This window comes from Jaculus jaculus, chromosome 17 (assembly GCF_020740685.1).
Source record: "Jaculus jaculus isolate mJacJac1 chromosome 17, mJacJac1.mat.Y.cur, whole genome shotgun sequence".
In the NCBI taxonomy this organism is placed as follows: domain Eukaryota; kingdom Metazoa; phylum Chordata; class Mammalia; order Rodentia; family Dipodidae; genus Jaculus; species Jaculus jaculus.
Window position 1 is genome coordinate 66888733 of NC_059118.1, and position 18817 is coordinate 66907549.

The 18817-nt window shown below is 51.1% G+C and overlaps 2 protein-coding genes across 2 annotated transcripts in view; one reads left to right on the forward strand and one right to left on the reverse strand.

The window, feature by feature from the left end:
- The first annotated feature begins 575 nt into the window (after window positions 1-575).
- Window positions 576-4202, forward strand: LOC123455555 (tubulin beta-2A chain). The gene is made up of 4 exons (XM_045136532.1): window positions 576-715; window positions 1849-1957; window positions 2236-2346; window positions 2950-4202. The coding sequence occupies exons 1-4, from the start codon at window positions 659-661 to the stop codon at window positions 4008-4010; spliced, it is 1338 nt and encodes a 445-aa protein (XP_044992467.1). The 5' UTR covers window positions 576-658; the 3' UTR covers window positions 4011-4202.
- Window positions 4203-4379: 177 nt separating this feature from the next.
- The window catches only part of Bphl (biphenyl hydrolase like), a 46777-nt gene continuing 32339 nt past the window's right edge, over window positions 4380-18817 (reverse strand). Inside the window, exons 6-7 of the mRNA XM_045136533.1 lie at window positions 15618-15741; window positions 4380-4752 (exon numbers count right to left, since the gene is read on the reverse strand). Coding sequence (XP_044992468.1) covers window positions 4665-4752; window positions 15618-15741 — 212 coding nt within the window. The 3' untranslated portion in view covers window positions 4380-4664. The remainder of the gene's footprint in view (window positions 4753-15617; window positions 15742-18817) is intronic.

The window sequence follows — 18817 nt, forward strand, 5'->3', positions numbered from 1 at the left end:
TAGGAGGCATCTACCAGGATTCCGGAATCCAAAGCAGATACGTGACAAATCCAGCCCAAGCACTCCTCTTCTCCCCGTCGACCATCTTTACCTGTAGCGCCTGCAGACACCCATGCCACCATGCTCTCATCCTTGAAGAAGCCGTCCATCACCTCCCCCAAGGCCCTCCCCCTCCCATGGGGTACCTGGCCAAATATCCAAAAGTAGGGGAGTCCAGGGCGCACAGCAACTGGGGTGACACCCTATTAGTGCCACTGGGAAGCGACGCCTGTCCCCGCCCCGGAGGCAAGGAACAGCGCTGGGAGCAGCTCCTCCCGCCGGTTGGGGAGAGTGGACGGGGACGGAGGGAGCCGCTGGGTGCTGGAGCGCCCGGGCGGAGTTGGGGGGAACCTCGCCTACGTTGCCAGGCGAGCCGCCCTGGGACGCGGGACGCCAGGGCTGGGCGCGAGGAACGGCCGCTCCGCGCCCCGGCTCCCCCTCGCGGTGCCGCAGTCCCGGCGCACCGCCCACCGCAGCCCCACCCCGTGACGCCGGCGGGCGGGCGGGTCCCGGCATAAAGGCCGGCGCGGGCGGGGGCGGCGGCAGGTCCTGCGCTCGCGAGCTGCGGTCCACCGCTCCCAGGGCAGCGCCTCCTCCGCTCCGCTCCGCAGCCGGCACCATGCGCGAGATTGTGCACATCCAGGCGGGCCAGTGCGGCAACCAGATCGGAGCCAAGGTGGGCACTCAGGGCCGGGAAGGCAGGGGGTGTCCCAAGGCTGGTGGGTGGGGACCCGGCGCTGGGGAACCCGCTGCATTCGGACCACGGCCCGGACGGCTCGACCCGCCGCGTCGCGCGAGGCCACTTGGCCCGTGGGCGTCTGAAATCCGGACTCATCCTGGGGCTCAGGGACGCCACCCCCTTCTGCGGGGCGCGGCTGGCATGCTTGTCTCCAAAACTTGGGTCGGGGGTGCCACCATCTCGTGTATCGATAGTCTCGAGTGAAGTGTAATTTGAATATTTTTGCCTTTCGTTGGAATGAAAAAAAAATGCAGTGTCATTGGGTTGACATGTGACAGGCGTCTCTTAGGATTAACAGACCAGGGTGTTAGGTCAATTCACACGGGCACCATCTGGGCATGGTGACATGAAGCGCCATAACCTTCCTTCTTTCCGGTCTGCGTGGCGGCAGGTGACTGCGTTGGGTGGGGGCCGTGCACCCGGACCGCATAGGAAGCAGCGTGCATGGATGGGTGTGGGCGGTGCAAGGACGTGGTCTCTTTCAAAACCGCCATATTGCCCACCCGACCTCCCCGCCCGCTTCCTGCTGCCAAGTCACAATGGAGGCTGCACCCTCACGGTGGCCAGCTTTTTCCAGGATTGTCCTACCTCTCTTGCCACACGCCCAGCCCGGGGGCAGTAGCCTGAGGCCAATATGTAGGTCAGTGGTATAGAGCTGTGCTGTTGAAAGCGGCTTGGGGTCTGAGCCAGGAGCCATTGATCCCTGGAGGCGCAGGAGGCGGGGCCACCGGACCCTCCCCTCTCCCCATACCCATTCATCAGCCTAGATGTAGGACACTCACGCCCGGTGGCAGAGAGCCCCAGCCTCCCAGCTTCCTGGTCTGGCAGGCATCTGCGGTGCCCCTCCTCCTCCTGGCCCCTCCCAGTGCTGCATCTGTGGTCATAACATGGCCGATGCTCTGCGGATGGCCCCGCACCTTCTCCGCAGCCTCTGCCGCCACAGCCGCAGCCACCACAGCCCAGGAAAGGGGACCAGCAGCTCTCTGGCCTCTTGTCTGACCAGCTGCTGTTCAAAGCCTTCCTGGGAAAAGTTAGAACCCCGGGCCACCAGCTGACTGTCTTCATTTCAGTTTTGGGAGGTCATCAGTGATGAGCATGGCATCGACCCCACCGGCAGTTACCATGGAGACAGTGACCTGCAGCTGGAGAGAATCAACGTGTATTACAATGAAGCTGCTGGTGAGGACCTGCTCCCCCACTGTGGGGAGGAAGTGGCTGGGAGCACACGGGTGGCAGTGGAGTGCTTTTGCATATCACTTAAAATGCCAACTGCAAGAAAAAATGCACTTTACACTTCCCAAAGACTGCGTGATTGGCCTGATGTGACGTATACTCTGTCTCCATTTTCTTTTTCTTCCCTTTGGGGAAATGCTGGAATCTTCAGTGAGCAGTTCAGCTAAGAGTCCATATTTCCTTGCCAAGCCCAGGTCTAAGGCAGCTCTTCTTCCTTCCCACAGGCAACAAATACGTACCCCGGGCCATCCTGGTGGACCTGGAGCCGGGCACCATGGACTCGGTGAGGTCGGGACCATTCGGCCAGATCTTCAGGCCAGACAACTTTGTGTTTGGTATGTCCTCATGCTCCATGGGAGCTGGCCAAGTGACTCACCTCCTTCCTGGCTCCTTCACAGCCCTGTGCTCAGCCCTGAGCCGGACCTGCCGCAGACAGCAAGGCCTGGCCTCACCCACCCTACTGCGGTCTGTGGCCACTCTCACCAGCTCAGGGGACTGTGCAAGGACTCCACATGGAGCAGCCTTGGGGGTGGGAATGGGGATAGAGAACAAGGATGACTTCAAGCAGGGTGTCATGGGCTGCAGGTAATTTCAAAGGATTACTGGCACTAGCTAACTTCAAGACACCAGGGTCCAAAAGCAAAGTTGAGACAGTCTCTAGAGCGCCTTCCCCCGCCTGCTTAATTGTACCTAATTAGAGTATTCAGTCTGCTCAGTACTTAATTTTAGAAGCAGCTGAGCTTGGTTAAATGCTGTCTTCTTCCCAATTATGTCTTGACTTCATTAGGATGCCCAGGGTTATTAAGGGTCACTGACACAGGAGCTATTTCTTTACAAAAGGGTAGCTAAAAGAATACCAAAGATTTCCTAAGACAGCTCCACCATCTCCACAGTTTCAATGACAGGCACATTCCTAATACTTCCTTTCCCTCCTGCAGGCCAGAGTGGTGCCGGAAACAACTGGGCCAAGGGCCACTACACAGAGGGCGCCGAGCTGGTGGACTCTGTCCTGGACGTGGTGAGGAAGGAGTCAGAAAGCTGTGACTGTCTGCAGGGCTTCCAGCTCACCCACTCGCTGGGGGGTGGCACTGGCTCTGGCATGGGCACCCTGCTCATCAGCAAGATCCGGGAAGAGTACCCCGACCGCATCATGAACACCTTCAGTGTCATGCCCTCGCCCAAGGTCTCTGACACTGTGGTCGAGCCCTACAACGCCACCCTCTCCGTGCACCAGCTGGTGGAGAACACGGATGAGACTTATTCCATCGACAACGAGGCCCTGTATGACATCTGCTTCCGCACGCTCAAGCTGACCACCCCCACCTACGGGGACCTCAACCACCTGGTGTCGGCCACCATGAGCGGGGTGACCACCTGCCTGCGCTTCCCGGGCCAGCTGAACGCAGACCTGCGCAAGCTGGCCGTGAACATGGTGCCCTTCCCGCGCCTGCACTTCTTCATGCCCGGCTTCGCGCCGCTGACCAGCAGGGGCAGCCAGCAGTACCGGGCGCTGACCGTGCCCGAGCTCACGCAGCAGATGTTCGACTCCAAGAACATGATGGCCGCGTGCGACCCGCGCCACGGCCGCTACCTGACGGTGGCCGCCATCTTCCGGGGCCGCATGTCCATGAAGGAGGTGGACGAGCAGATGCTCAACGTGCAGAACAAGAACAGCAGCTACTTCGTGGAGTGGATCCCCAACAACGTGAAGACGGCCGTGTGCGACATCCCACCCCGGGGCCTCAAGATGTCGGCCACCTTCATCGGCAACAGCACGGCCATCCAGGAGCTGTTCAAGCGCATCTCGGAGCAGTTCACGGCCATGTTCCGGCGCAAGGCCTTCCTGCACTGGTACACGGGCGAGGGCATGGACGAGATGGAGTTCACCGAGGCCGAGAGCAACATGAACGACCTGGTGTCCGAGTACCAGCAGTACCAGGACGCCACGGCCGACGAGCAGGGCGAGTTCGAGGAGGAGGAGGGCGAGGACGAGGCCTGAGAACTTCTCCAATGTGCTGTGCATCCGTAGTGAACTCTTTTTGTCCTCCAGCATGGTCTTTCTATTTGTCAACTATGGTGCTCAGTTTTGCCTCTGTCAGAAATTCACTGGTGATGTAATAATGTGGACCTTCTAAAGATCACAGTATTGTCTGTTAAGATATCTATACTAATAAAAAGCATGTGTATAAGACCTGTAGTTCTTCTTGCTCTTTTATTCTTTCACCTTTCACTAGTTTTGAAAGCCTCAGGGTTTGATCTTAACAGTAGTGCTGAGTTTCCTCTGTGGTGTTTTTACTTTGCAGGGCTCCAAACTCCCTAGGAAGCTGCAAATCAAGATGCCCTAAAACAGCATCAAGAACACTACAAATGTTGTATGTGAAATTTATTTGAAAATAAATTGTGGTAGAAACTTGAAGAATAGGATGATAGAAACTCATTTTAATGTTACCAAATTATTCATTCTTGTAGCTGCTATTAAAGCTACTGGCTGGTTTCAATATACCATTTTCCCCGCTTGATTAGGATCACTTGTGAGAGAGGGTGGAACATGCACAGGACTGTGAGGGAAGGCATGTCAGAGCCTGTGGTAACCACGACAGCATGATCAATCCCATTGATTCCAAACTACCAAGACACCAGTCCTGGAGTGTTTTCATTGGAGGAAGTCCTCTACCAGCTTATTGAATTCATTTGCAAACCGTAAGTGCAGGTTGTGCTTGCCTTCTGGCATCAGGTGCAACCTACAACAAAATAAAACAGTGGCAGGCCACTTTAATCCTTTCCCCACCAACACTGCATGAACATTCATAAACTCAAAAGCTGCCACATTTTCCCCATGATTACTAAGTGGGGAGACCCGTAAGCTAATTATAAACACTTTCCATGAGGGCTGGAGAGATAGCTTAGTGATTAAGCGCTTTGCCTGTGAAGCCTAAGGACCCAGGACCCACGTTAGCCAGATGCACAAGGGGGCACAAGCGTCTGGAGTTCATTTGCAGTGGCTGGAGGCCCTGACACACCCATTCTCTCTTTCTCTCTCTCTCTCTCTCTCTGCCTCCTTCTCTGTCACTCTCAAATAAATAAATAAACAAATAAACTTTCCACGAATATGGTTATCAGGGTAAACCCCTGGACAGTCTGACCTCCCTGCAGGTTGAAAATAAGGCCTTCATTTAATAGTGACAAGCTGCATTTGAATCACACCAGATAATAAGTTGGCTGGGAAACTGTGATTTGGCAACTATTATTTTAAGTTTTTTGTTTTTTAAGAGCAAATATTGGAAAGATTAAAATACCCAGATCTGGTTACTCACTTGTAATCCCAGCACATGAGAGGCAGAGATGGAGGATCACACATTTGAGGCCAGCAGCAAATTCAAGGCCAGGTTGGGCTCAACAAAGCAAAAACCTGGTCTTCAAAACAAAAGAATGAAGAAATGTCCAGAACTCACTGGGCAGGGCAGGTGAGTTTCTTGGGCTATCTGTATGTAGTAAGGAAGCCAAGTCGGAATTCCCAGCCAGCAGCTGCCCATGTTTAAGGCTCGAAGCCAGCCTATCATGTTTGGAATACACATGCCTGACTACAGACACCAGACAGATGGCAAAATTCCTTAGGACCTGTGGGTGGGTGATGGGCTCATCAGCAGTCCTGTGCTAGAGCCACTTCTGCAGCTGTCACGGCTCATCGTGGTGGCCCCTGTCCTTGAAGGCTGTCTCCCATTTCGTAAGATCTTGGTCAGAAGGGAATGGTTTGCAGTTTAATAAAAACCATCACTAGCTGGGCGTGGTGGTGCACGCCTTTAATCTCAGCTCTCGGGAGGCAGAGGTAGGAGGATCACTGAATCCTAGGCCAGCTACAGAGTGAGTTCCAGGTCATCCTGAGCTGGAGTGAGACTCTATACCTTGAACAAATAAACTGCTCACTTGCCAGCACTTACACTAAAACAAACAAAAAAAGAAAACCAGGTGCACAAAATGACACATGGATCTGGAGATTGTTTGCAGTGGCAGGAGTCCTTGAGGCACCCATAGTCTCTCAAAAAGAAGTAACTTAAAAAAAACTAATCTCTGAAATCTGGGCTGGAGAGATGGTTTAGCAGTTAAGGAGCTTGCCTCAAACCCTAATGACCCGGATTCGATTCCCCAGTACCCATATGTATAGCCAGATGCACATCGTGGCACATACATCTGGAGTTGACTGGCAGTGCTTGGAGGGCCCTGGCATGCCCATTTTATCTTTCTGTCTTGTCTCTATCTCTGCTTGCAAATAAATAAGTAAATAAATTAAACAATATATTTTACAAAATCTCTGAAATCTGTATTTTACTTATTAGCTTCCAAAATGGAGAAATAGTAAAAATTCTAAATAAAGCTTTGGAATATATGCTAAGGTTCAAGCCATTTTTTCTACAGTGGCAACAGGATGTTAAGAGGACCACATTGGAGCAAAATTCCAGTGGCTACATTGTATATTTTTTTGTTCTTTCAGCAGCAGAGACTGTTGGATCTCTGTGTGCTCTAGGGAGTACTCTTGGGGAAGGCAGCTGGCCTTGGAAAATGCTAGGCCTCTTGCCACTCAACCGTACCAGTGACAGGCAGGGGTGGGGACCAAAATAATAAATGGGAAAGAAAAAAATCTATTGTTGCTATGTTCTAGAGGCCACTGGAAGGTTAATAACGCTGTTAATAACAGGAACACCTAAAAAATATTTTTTATTTATTTGCAGGGAAAGAGAGAAAAAAATTGGCATGCCAGGACCTTTTGCCACTGGTAACAAAACCTCAGACACATGCACCACTTTGTGCATCTGGCTTTACATGGGTACTGGGGAATTGAACCTGGGCCAGCAGGCTTTGTTATCAAGTGCTCTTAACTTCTGAGCTATCTCCCCAGCTGATAACTAGAACATTTTAAGTTCAACCTATGCTGCTCGGAAGAAACACTGTACTAACCCTAAGGCAGGCATGGGGCTCAGGAGTGCCTGAGGCTATGGTGTTCTGGAGACAAAAAGAACTGCCCAGGATGCTGAGATAACAGAACAGTATGTCTGGGCTAAACTTCACCCCTCATCTGAGCTAAGCTGAGATTCTAAGGCTGAGAAACCCTGACCTGATAGCTCTGAAGATATCCTCAAGAGATGCCAAGCTAGCTGCCAGGTCCTCTGCCCTGTGTCCACAATGTATTTCTTCCTGGTGAGAACAGAAGGGGCCAGCTGTGAATCTGTTCTTAGCCTCTCAGTCCTGCCTGCAATCTTTCTACCAAATCTTTAGATCTTAGGGGTAATAAAAGCAAGGCCCCTCATATTCAAAGTATGGCAGACCTACTCTGGGTGTTAGTTAGGTGCATGGGTGGGCAGATGGATTGATGGATGGCTGCATGCATGCATGCATGAACAGAAAGATATAAGCATGAAGAAAACTGTTCTACTTGATACCTTCTGGGGGTCCTTAATGCAATGTCTTCCTTAAGGCCTGACACAAGGTTCACTCTATGAGAAACCTACGGTGTATGCTCCTGGAAACAAGACCACTACAGCCAGGCGTAAACACTGGCCATCAGGGCCACCAGAGCAGTTCTGCTGACCCAGTTCTCACCCAACAACAAGAGGGGTCTAGCACACACCTCATGGAGGGTGCCTTTCAAACACTCCCCCTGTCCAGAGGTAGCCCACCACTAAACACAGGGCTCACCTGACAGCCGAGGGGGTCCCACAAAATGTGTGCAAGTTCCTATGCACTGAGTGGGAGGGGGAGGGAGTTCCTTGTAGCACGTAGCATCTTTAAAAGAGACATGACCCTATACTGACTGTTTGGAGTGTGAGAAGCCGTGAGATCAAGGTAAACCCAGTGGTCATTTTATCTTTGCTGGGCACAACCCTTCTAGGACAAGATGGCATGAGTGAGACACTAGTCTCACCATTCTACCCTTCTCTCTCACTTTCAAATTAAACTGGGAGAGCTACAGACACTGACAAGAACATAAGGAGTGTGCTAGTGTGTGTCTTCACTTTGCATGAAGTGGGCCAAACTCGCGGTTGTTTATGAACCTTTCAAATGGCTAGGAAGAACGTGAGCATGTGTTTTCATTGAACACAGAAAGAGTTGCTGGAGCTGGGCATGGCGCACAACTTTAATCCCAGCACTCAGGAGGCAGAGGTAAGATTGCCTTGTGTTCGAGGCCATCCTGAGACTACATAGTTAATTCTGGGTCAGCCTGGGCCAGAGTGAGACCCTACCTCAAAAAATAAAAAGAGGGCTGGAGAGATGGCTTAGCGGTTAAGTACTTGCCTGTGAAGCCTAAGGACCCCGGTTCGAGGCTCAGTTCCCCAGGTCCCACGTTAGCCAGATGCACAAGGGGGCGCACGCATCTGGAGTTCGTTTGCAGAGGCTGGAAGCCCTGGTGCGCCCATTCTCTCTCTCTCCCTCTCTGTCTTTCTCTCTGTGTCTGTCGCTCTCAAAAAAAAAAAATAAATAAAAATAAAATAAAATAAAAAGAGTTGCTGGTTTTCTGTCTCGGGATCTTGTCCATCATGAAAGAAAAGAGTGGCATGGCTATGGAGTGGCCTTGTCCCCACCTCCCATATAAAGGCAAGAAGCAGCAGCCATGTGATCTTGGGCAAAGAAGTTCCTGAGGGAAAATGCTGAGCTGTGGCCTGAACAGTGCGTGCAGTAGGCAAGGAAGGGGCTAAGGCAAGCTGATACAGCTGGTTCTGAGATCCAGATCTGTCTGCTAATTCCTAAGAGCTGAACATGTCAAAAACATGGTTATGAAATGAACTGTATGTCCCTTCCCCCAGTTAATATCCTGAAATCCCAGTCTTTTCAGAGTGAGTTAGTTCAAAATGACGTCACACAGATGGTAGGCCCTAATTCATTACAACTGGTGTCCTTTTAAGAAGAGCAAATTTGCCAGGCTTCGTGGCGTATACCTTTAATCCCAGCACTCAGGACACAGAGGTAGGAGGATCGCCATGAGTTCGAGGCCCCCCCTGGGCTATATATAGAGTGAGTTTCAGGTCAGCCTGAGCTAGAGTGAGACCCTACCTCAAAAAAACAAAAAAAATAAAGAGCAAATTTGGACACGTGTTCAGAGGAAAGGCCAGCAGAGACACTGCAAAAGAAGGGCATCTATAAGCCAGGGTCAGAAGATCCAGGAGAAACTTGGCAGGCATGAAAACTACAAGGCCTAAGGGGCCATGGAGTCTTGTTCCATGGTCTCAGAAAGACGCTGGGGCTAGGCATTGTGTGTCAGTGTTGGAGTCCCTGTAATGCCAAGTAAGAGCACTGCACTGAGAGACCACTGTGTGAAGCCCCAAGTGTAAAGCCTAAGTTGTAATCGAGACCCCAGGACGTTAGAGATGCCAGGACCTTGGCACTTCAGCACAGGAAAGCTGGGGCTCAGAATTAAGCTGGCCTAAGAGAGAGGCAGCAATGGAGGGATGGGCTGATTCCATTATGAGCCCCAGATGCCAAAGGAGTGGTATTTGCCCTGCTGGGCTTCAGTCTTGCTTTGGTCCAATCTTTCCTTGCTATGCTCTATTCCTCTCCTTTGGAATGGAAACATTTACCCTGTGCCATGATATATTAGAAAGATGTAACAAAAAAAGCTATAGGCACTCAGCTGAGGAAGTGACTTTGAGTGTCAGAAGTGACTCTGGACTTCTGAACAGTGCTGGACCTGTTGAAAATGTTGGGGACTTCTGAAGTTGGTCTGAATGCATTCTACATTATGAGATGGTCATGAGTCTGAGGGCACAAGAGGTGAAAGGTTGTCATTTAAAGTGATGTGTTTGGGACTGAAGAGATTGCTTAGTGGTTAAGGCATTTGTCTGCAAAGCCTAAGGATCCAGGTTCAATTCCCCAGTATCCACATAAGCCAGATGCACAAGGTGGTGCATGCATCTGGAGTTCGTTTCCAGTGGCCAGAGGCCCTAGCATGCCCATTCTCTCTACCTGCCTCTCTCAAAATAAATAAATAAATAAAAATTTTCAAATAGGGCTAGAGAAATGGCTCAGTACTCAAGGCACTGGCCTGCAAAGCCTAAACACCCAGGTTCAATTCCCCAGGACCCATGTTAGCCAGATGTACAAGGGGGCACATGTGTCTGGAGTTTGTTTGTGGTAGCTGGAGGCCCTGGTGCACCCATTCTCTCTTTCTCCTTCCCTGTTTCTGTCAAATAAATTAAATTAAACTTAAAATTAAAAAAAAAAATTTTAAGTGATATGTTTGGGTGTCAAGTTGACAAGAGGAGGGCTTGTGATGATTAATCTCTACTGCCAACTTGATTGGATCTAGAATCACCTAGTAGACAAATTTCTGCACATGTCTAAGGAGGGAGTCTCAAGAGTGGGTTAACTTAGGGGAAGATCTTCCCTACCTGTGGGTGGCACCATTTCATGGACTGAATGAAAGGGAAAGAGCAAGTTGAGCCCTAGCACTCATCACTCTGCTTCCTGACTGCATGCGTGATGTGACCAGCTGCTTCGTGCTCCCGCCACCATGACAGACAACAACCTCAAATGCAAGCCAGTGGCTTTTGTCAGGTATCTTGTCGTAGACAAGAAATAGAAGTTAACAAGCTGTAACTAATACAGCTGCTTATAATGAAGTGTGCAGCACCTCTGTATACTGTACTGGAAGTGAAAAGCAGATGGTTGCACAGGGACGCTGGGCATCACTGCAAAGTTGAAAAGTCTCCATTGGAAGCATGGCTAGGTTAAGACCTCTTAACTTTTCTTTTTTTTTGGTTTTTCGAGGTAGGGGCTCACTCTAGCCCAGGCTGATCTGGAATTCACTATATAGTCTCAGGGTGGCCTTGAACTCACAGCAGTCCTCCTACCTCTTTCTCCCAAGTGCTGGGATTAAAGGTGTGCAGCACCGGCTTAAGAACTCAATTCTGTGTGGCAGCTTGGCTTCACAGCCTGAGCACACAGTGGCTTGACCAAACGATGCCATTACATCCTCTCTACGACCTGTTAGCCCTAGCTCTGGAGTGTGATGGGTACCAACTCCTGCACAATGAGAATTCTCTGATGGCAGGTGACACTGGCCTCGTGGTGACATCATGCTTTGTTACAGGAATCACCCCCAAGAGACTGACAGGTCCCAAGTGAGGAGCTTGGTCAGCCCTTCTCCATCCAGGAGGAAGGTCTGGACATGCAGGGGCCCAGAGACCGGGTGGGGTCAGGGAAGGAGGACCAAAAGGGCGGGGTCTGTCTCCACTGCTGCAGCCAAGACAAGGCTCGTGGGTGCTCCGCACCTCGGACTTCTGCACAAGAGTTGTGTGGGAGGAATTCAGCTGCCTAAAAACTTAAAACCACTGAACTTGAGTGATGTCTAAGGCCCCTTTGCTTCCAAGAGACCTGTGTTTCTATCCCCACTAGGGGAGAAAAGAGAAGACAGGCAAAACTGAAGCAGGTCTCCTTCCAGGGAGGGAAAGGCATATAGTGATGTTTGTTTACACAACATAGGAACTTCCTGGTAAAAAGCTGTGAAGGGATATATTGTGCCTTCAAGTAATTAAGAAGCTGGGCTGCCCCTCGTCTCATGAGCGGTACGGTCACAGGAGGAATGTGGATCTCTGGGAACCCAGCTTATTTTTGTGAGCTCCCAAGCAAGACAGCCATTTTTTTTTAGGTAGGCTCATGTCCAACATAGAGAGGTCCTAGCAGAGGAAGTGGAAAATACAGACCAGTTTTAGACAACCGTTGCTAATAACACTTCACACTCAATCCATCCATCTTAAAGAATGCTGCTATAAAAATGATCTTTCATAAAATGCACAATATTGATGTGTTCTGTTGCTAGGAGATGGCTGGAACAGAATTCTTAAACTAAACTTTCTTGCAGACTGACTTTTATTGAGCCTGGCTCTTTCAGAAGGCACTCAATGCATTTAGCATGAGGATCAGTGCTTTGTAAAAACCTGCTGCTTTCTGAAACAGAAAGCAATTAGTGAAGCCACCTAGCACCAGGCATCTTACCATCACGGTATGGGTGCACTTATGAGATGCAGCTGTGCTGTGGTAGAAACTCTCTCAGGAGAGAAAAATAATATATATCTAGGGCTGGGGAGATGGCTCAGCGGTTAAGGCATTTGCCTGTGGAGGCTAAGAACCCAGGTTCAACTCCCCAGAGCCCACATAAGCCAGCTACACAAAGTGGTGCATGTGTCTGGGGTTTGTCTGCAATAGCTAAAGGCCCTAGCAACCCATTCTCTCTCTCTCTCTCTGCCCCCTCTCTAACAAATAAAAAAATCAAGAATATATTTTTAAAAATCTAGGACTTGTAAGTCAGTAGGTATACAACCTTGAACCATTGCTTAGCATCAATCAGCCTTGATTTCTCGTCTGTAAAGTGAGTATATTTTTCTTAAGTTTGTAGCAAAGCATAGATCTTTTATGTAAAACAACTTAAAAAAATTTTTTTGAGAGAGAATGAATGAATGAGAACATGTCACAGCCTCTTGCTGCTACAAACTCTAGACGTATGTGCCACACACTTTGTATGTACTGGGTAACTGAATCTGGGCCAGCAGGCATTGCAAGCAATGTCTTAACTGCTGAGTCATCTCCCTAGACTCCTAAAATGTCCTTTAAAACATAAAATGCTATGTGAAAACAGCAATTTGTATACACTAAATATGTAAAATTAAGATAAAGCATAAAGACTGAGATTATCTATCTATCTTTGGGGAAGATTAATGAAAAGAAATACAGTATCAAATTTTGTGCCACAACCATGTCTTTAGTTAGTATTACATTTTCATAAAAAGCTTATTTGAAAGATGCTTATTGCATATTACCTCACCTGTACACTTTCCTAGACTCCTCTGCTCCCAGCAATGTGATCATGATCTGACTTCTACTTTACTCTCATTGGCTCTATGCTCTATCTATCCCATGGATTATTTGTTACATACAATCATGTGGGGTTTTTTTATTCATTGCTGAACTAGTAATAAGGGGGATGTGTGGAATAGAGTGAGACCCTTTGATCTAAAGAATGTTATATACCTGTACAGAAATTATAGTAGGAATTATATTTTGCTCTGGAATAAGAAACATCTCCCCTTATTGGAGAATTCCCAGAGGCACCCACTGTTGAGATAACTGGAGGTGAGTGGGCTGTTGGACACCCACCTTCCCTGGTGGACTGCAGGGGTTTGGAGGACAGGGACCACAATGCCGTGACCAGCATGCTGAGCAGGGCTGGCCCTGGACAGGCATCAGGACCACGCACATAGAGGTGTAGGAGGAGGGAGAATTTTCTTAGGCTGCTAGTAAGTCCAACAGTGAAAGTACTCAAAGCCGTCCTGAGTAACTCAGAGATGTCTAGAATAACGTGCAGTCTCTGGCGAGGCCAAGGCACACTTGAATGTTCACTGTCTAACACTTCTGTTTATGACATAAAGCACGCCAGGATTCCCTCTATGCTCCCAATTCTCACCTCCAACACTTGCATCTGTGACACGTGCAGAGCTTCTTCAACTCTGAATTGACAGCCTAATGTCAGCTGAAGAGTTTAAAACATAATTTTGTATTTCACACAGAAATTATGAGATTGAATGATGGATGCTCTGCTGATACAGGTTTTCTGATGTCCAAGGATGACTAGCAGATGTAAACATAAAGTAATCAGGCAACATGTACCTTCCATTTAATCTAGAGCCACAAACATGGCTGGGGTATTTTTAATTTTTTAAAATTTATGTATTTGTGTGTGTGTCTGTGTATATGCCACTGTCTCGTGTTTCTGAATATGAACGCCCATCTGGCTCTATGTGGGTGGCTGGGGAACTGAACCTGGAACAGCAGGCTTCGGAAACAAGTGCCTTTAACTGCTGAGCCATCACCCAAGCCCCATATGTTGTGTTTTGATTCATAACGGGCTCTTCATTTTGCTGTGTACGTATTTCAGGCTGAAATAACTTGAAAATTTTATATCATAATTTTAAGTAGAGCAAACAGGTTTCAGAGGTGAATACTGACTTTGGTTTCTAAGCCAGATACAAAAAAAGTGGTGCAAATATCTAGTGTACACATTCATGTGCAGTGACAAGAGACCCTAGCAAACCCCACACATGCAAATAAGTAAAAATTGAAGAAAAAAAAAAGGGGGGGGTCTGGAGAGATGGCTTAGCAGTTAAGTGCTTGCCTGTGAAGTCTAAGGACCCCAGGTTCAAGGCTGGGTTCGAGGCTCGATTCCCTAGGACCCACATTAGCCAGATGCACAAGGGGTGCACGCGTCTGGAGTTCATTTGCAGTGGATGGAGGCCCTGGTGCACCTATTCTCTCTCTCTCTATCTGCCTCTTTCTCTGTCTGTTGCTCTCAAACAAATAAATAAAAATTTTAAAAAGCTAAAATGACTTTATCCATGTACAAAAATCATAATAATAAAGCATTTAAATGTGTGGTTAACAAGGGACAATTGTTTTTCTTTTTTGGGGGTCTGTGATTTTTTTTTTTTTTCAAGGTAGGGTCTCACTCTAGCTCAGGGTGACCTGGAATTCACTATGTCTCAAACTCACAGTGATCCTCCTACTTCTTGCCTCCCAAGTGCTGGGATTGAAGGTGTGTGCCACCATGCCCAGCTAATTTTTTTTTTTTTTTTTACTGAGCAGGTAGTACTTGCTTTATCTAGCATTTTATTTATTTTTTGGGGGGAGGCAGACAGAGAGAATGGGCACACCATGGCTTCTGGCAACTGCAAACTAACTCCAGATACATACACCACCTTGTGCATCTAGCTTACATGGGTACTGGGAATTGGACCTGTGTCAGGCTTTACAAGCAAGTGTCTTAACTGCTGAGCCATCTCTCCAACCTTTATTTTATTTTATTTATTTACTTTTGGTGGTTTTTCAAGGTAGGATCTCACTCTAGCCCAGGCTGACCTGAAATTCACTATGTAGTCTTAGGGTGGCCTCTAACTCATGGCGATCCTCCCACCTCTGCCTCCCAAGTGCTGGAATTAAAGGTGTGCGTCACCACACCCAGTCTTATTTTATTTTTGGTTTCTTGAAGTAGGGTCTGGCTCCTAGTTCAGACTGAACTGGATTTCACTCTGTAGACCCAGGCTGGCCTCAAACTCACAGTGATCCTCCAACCTCTGCCTCCTGAGTGCTGGGATTAAAGAAAGGCATGTGTCACCATGCCTGGCCTAATTTTTTTATAAGATAAAAACTAAACTAAATATTTCCAAATGACACGGGATTGTTTCCGTTAACAATGACTGATACCATCTAGACCAGCATCTTGTTATGGAAGTCAATGTCCTGCACAGCCCTGAGGTGCTTATTAGAGGAGCCCTCGGGTCCACTATCAGCTTCCTACTGTTCTCTGAGTCCCTATGATACGGTAAAGACAGTGGTAGTAACTGGCCAAATAGGCGGTTATACACCCTAAGATCCCCATTTCTGCTTCCTTTCCTTCCTGTGGCTTCTCCCATTTACTCAGAGGCTTCGGGGACCCCCGAGGCTGCCAAGGGTTGGTGAGTCTGGTGCAAGTATCTAGTGTACACATTCATGTGCAGTGACAAGAGACCCTAGCAAACCCCACATGTGCAAATAAGTAAAAATTGAAGCAAAAGAAGACCAGACTCACCGCGATCCTTTGACGTTCTTATGAATGAAGTCGGCATGAAAACGCGGGACCAAAGGGTCCTTCTCCCCGTGCACGATGAGGGTGGGGCACTGGACCAGAGGCAGCAGGTGCCGACAGATGTTACCTGAGAGGCAGAGAGCGCGAAAGAACCTGAGCACAGCTGCCACGCCTGCCCGGCCACTGTTGCGGCTTGGGTCTTCGGTACCTCCCAGCCGCCCGCGTGTTGCTAGCTTGGTCCCCAGAGGGTGCCACTAGGAAATAATGGAACCTTCCAGAGACAGCCTTGTGGGAAGCAGCCCTCGACCCCTGGGGTGTGCACCTTGGGGAGCCGGTGCGATCTTTCCTGCTGACTTTCGACGTGAGCACCTGGCTCTTCCGTGTGCTCCCTCCATGCCCTGCAGCCTCCTCAGAGACCACGAGCAATGCGGCCCGCTGGGGACTGGCGCCTCCAGAAGGCCCCACATTGGCCCTCAGCTTCCCTGTCTATGGAGGCTGGTTTGGGGTTCCCTTCACACCTGATGTTCTTGGGGTTTCCTCTTCCCAAGACTTCTGTGCTCTTTTCCGTTTGTTTTGAAGCTCTGCCAGTAAACAAATGGCTTCACCCGACTGAAATGTGTGATTCATAATTCATATAAAATGAGAAGAAACCACGACAAAGAAACCCGCTGCTTATTTTGCAAATGGGCCACTCCTCAGCCACGTCACAAGAGACACCTGAGGAGCGGCCAGCCACTGGGGAGACCTCACGGCGGGGTGAGCGCGCGCGAGGGCCGACCTCACAGAGGGGTGAGCGCGCGCGAGGGCCGACCTCACAGAGGGGTGAGCGCGCGCGAGGGCCGACCTCACAGAGGGGTGAGCGCGCGCGAGGGCCGACCTCACAGAGGGGTGAGCGCGCGCCAGGGCCGACCTCACAGAGGGGTGAGCGCGCGCCAGGGCCGACCTCACAGAGGGGTGAGCGCGCGCGAGGGCCGACCTCACAGAGGGGTGAGCGCGCGCGAGGGCCGACCTCACAGAGGGGTGAGCGCGCGCGAGGGCCGACCTCACAGAGGGGTGAGCGCGCGCCAGGGCCGACCTCACAGAGGGGTGAGCGCGCGCCAGGGCCGACCTCACAGAGGGGTGAGCGCGCGCCAGGGCCGACCTCACAGAGGGGTGAGCGCGCGCGAGGGCCGACCTCACAGAGGGGTGAGCGCGCACGTGGGCCGACCTCACAGAGGGGTGAGCGCGCGCGAGGGCCGACCTCACAGAGGGGTGAGCGCGCGCGAGGGCCGACCTCACGGCGGGGTGAGCGCGCGCGTGGGCCGACCTCACAGAGGGGTGGGCGCGCGCGTGGGCCGACCTCACAGAGGGGTGAGCGCGCGCGAGGGCCGACCTCACAGAGAGGTGAGCGCGCGCGAGGGCCGACCTCACAGAGGGGTGAGCGCGCGCGAGGGCAGACCTCACAGAGGGGTGAGCGCGCGCCAGGGCCGACCTCACAGAGGGGTGAGCGCGCGCCAGGGCCGACCTCACAGAGGGGTGAGCACGCACGAGGGCCGACCTCACAGAGGGGTGAGGGCGCACAAGGGCAGACCTCACCGCGGGGTGAGCGCGCACGAGGGCCGACCTCACAGAGGAATGAGCACTCAAGAGGGCAGACCTCAGCGCGGGGTGAGCGCGCACGTGGGCAGACCTCACGGCGGGGTGGGCGCGCACGTGGGCAGACCTCACGGCGGGGTGGGCGCGCACGTGGGCAGACCTCACTGAGGGGTGAGCGCGCACGTGGGCAGACCTCCCCGCGGGGTGAGCGCACACGTGGTCCCGAAGCTGCTCTTCTCTTGGGCCTCGCGGGCTCCTGACCACACCTGAGAGCTGGCGGGCGGCCGCCCCACCGGAAGCAGCCTTCTGAGGCAACGTGGACAGCCCGCCCACCGGCCAGCACTGAGCCTCAGGCCCCAGCAGGGAGAACCTTCTTCCTGTGGCTGTGTTGTCCACACATGGGGACAGCCACACGGAAGGTCCTGGCTATCCACGCAGCCGACGCCTCCCTCCGGCCCTGACGTGTCCGCTGGCATTAACAGGGAGGTGATCCACTGAGCTGACTGGAAGCCAGCCCACGTGCAGCTTGCAGGGCTCTGCACCAGACAAGCGGCCTGCTGACCAGACTAGCCCTGCTCTAGACCTCTGCGCGCCGCCGGCCTCTCACCGGACGGCTCCCGGCTGCAGCTGAGGAAAGCCCTCCCGGCGCTCGCCCCGCTCCCGCGGGCCTCGGTGCTTGAGCCCTTGCAGCCTTGTCCAACACGTAGGGCACTTCGTGCTTTCGCTCACTCGGGACGCACAGCCATTTGTAAATTAAGTGCTTTCATAATACTAGCCAGAGCTATTTATAGCCAGTTCATAACTGCCTGTGGCCACACCGGAGCTGAGCTGAGCTACCAGAACTCAAGCCCAGGCCTGGTTCACTCCTCGCTGCAGCTAACCTTGGGCAAGGGAGCATCCCTGGCACAGCCAATGGCCAATGGCTACCGAGGGAGGAGCCCTCAACACCCCCGGCTGTGAGGCGGCTTCCCCACCAGCATGGTGAGTCATGAACTGCTGAGTTAACTCTTCTGTCCTGGTCCTCATATTTCATTACCGTCTTCAATAAAGTATCCAAGTTTACATTTCACACTGGAGTCTATTACATGGGTAACTGTCCCAGACTTTTGTTGCATCTATGTAGGCACATGTTCATACGTATGTACACACCTTTTATGCATGCCTGTGAGACCAGAAGACAACTTCAGGTGTCATCCTCAGGAATGCTGTCCACCTCTCTCTTTTTTTAAAAAAAATTATTTATTTATTTGAGACCAACAGAGAGAAAGGCAGAGACAGAGAGAGAATGGACGCGCCAGGGCCTCCAGCCACTGCAAACGAACTCCAGACGCATGCGCCCCCTTGTGCATCTGGCTAACGTGGGACCTGGGGAATCGAGCCTCGAACTGGGTTCCTTAGGCTTCACAGGCAAGCGGTTAACCACTAAGCCATTTCTCTAGCACATCCACCTCCTTTTGACACAGGGTCTCTCACTGGCCTGGAGGTCACTGATTGGCTAAAGTGGCTGGTCAATGAGCCTCAGCGCTGAGATGTGAAGCATGCATCACCACCCCCAGCATTTATGTGGGTTCTGAGGATCAAACCCAGGGCTTCACACTGGCAAGGCAAAACCCCTCCCCACTGGGCTG

Excerpts from the sequence above, each read along its gene's own strand:
- LOC123455555 (XM_045136532.1), top strand. The coding sequence starts at position 659 with ATGCGCGAGATTGTGCACATCCAGGCGGGCCAGTGCGGCAACCAGATC. Across the intron at positions 716-1,848 it reads GCAACCAGATCGGAGCCAAG|TTTTGGGAGGTCATCAGTGA; the intron begins GTGGGCACTCAG and ends TCTTCATTTCAG. Across the intron at positions 2,347-2,949 it reads GCCAGACAACTTTGTGTTTG|GCCAGAGTGGTGCCGGAAAC; the intron begins GTATGTCCTCAT and ends TCCCTCCTGCAG.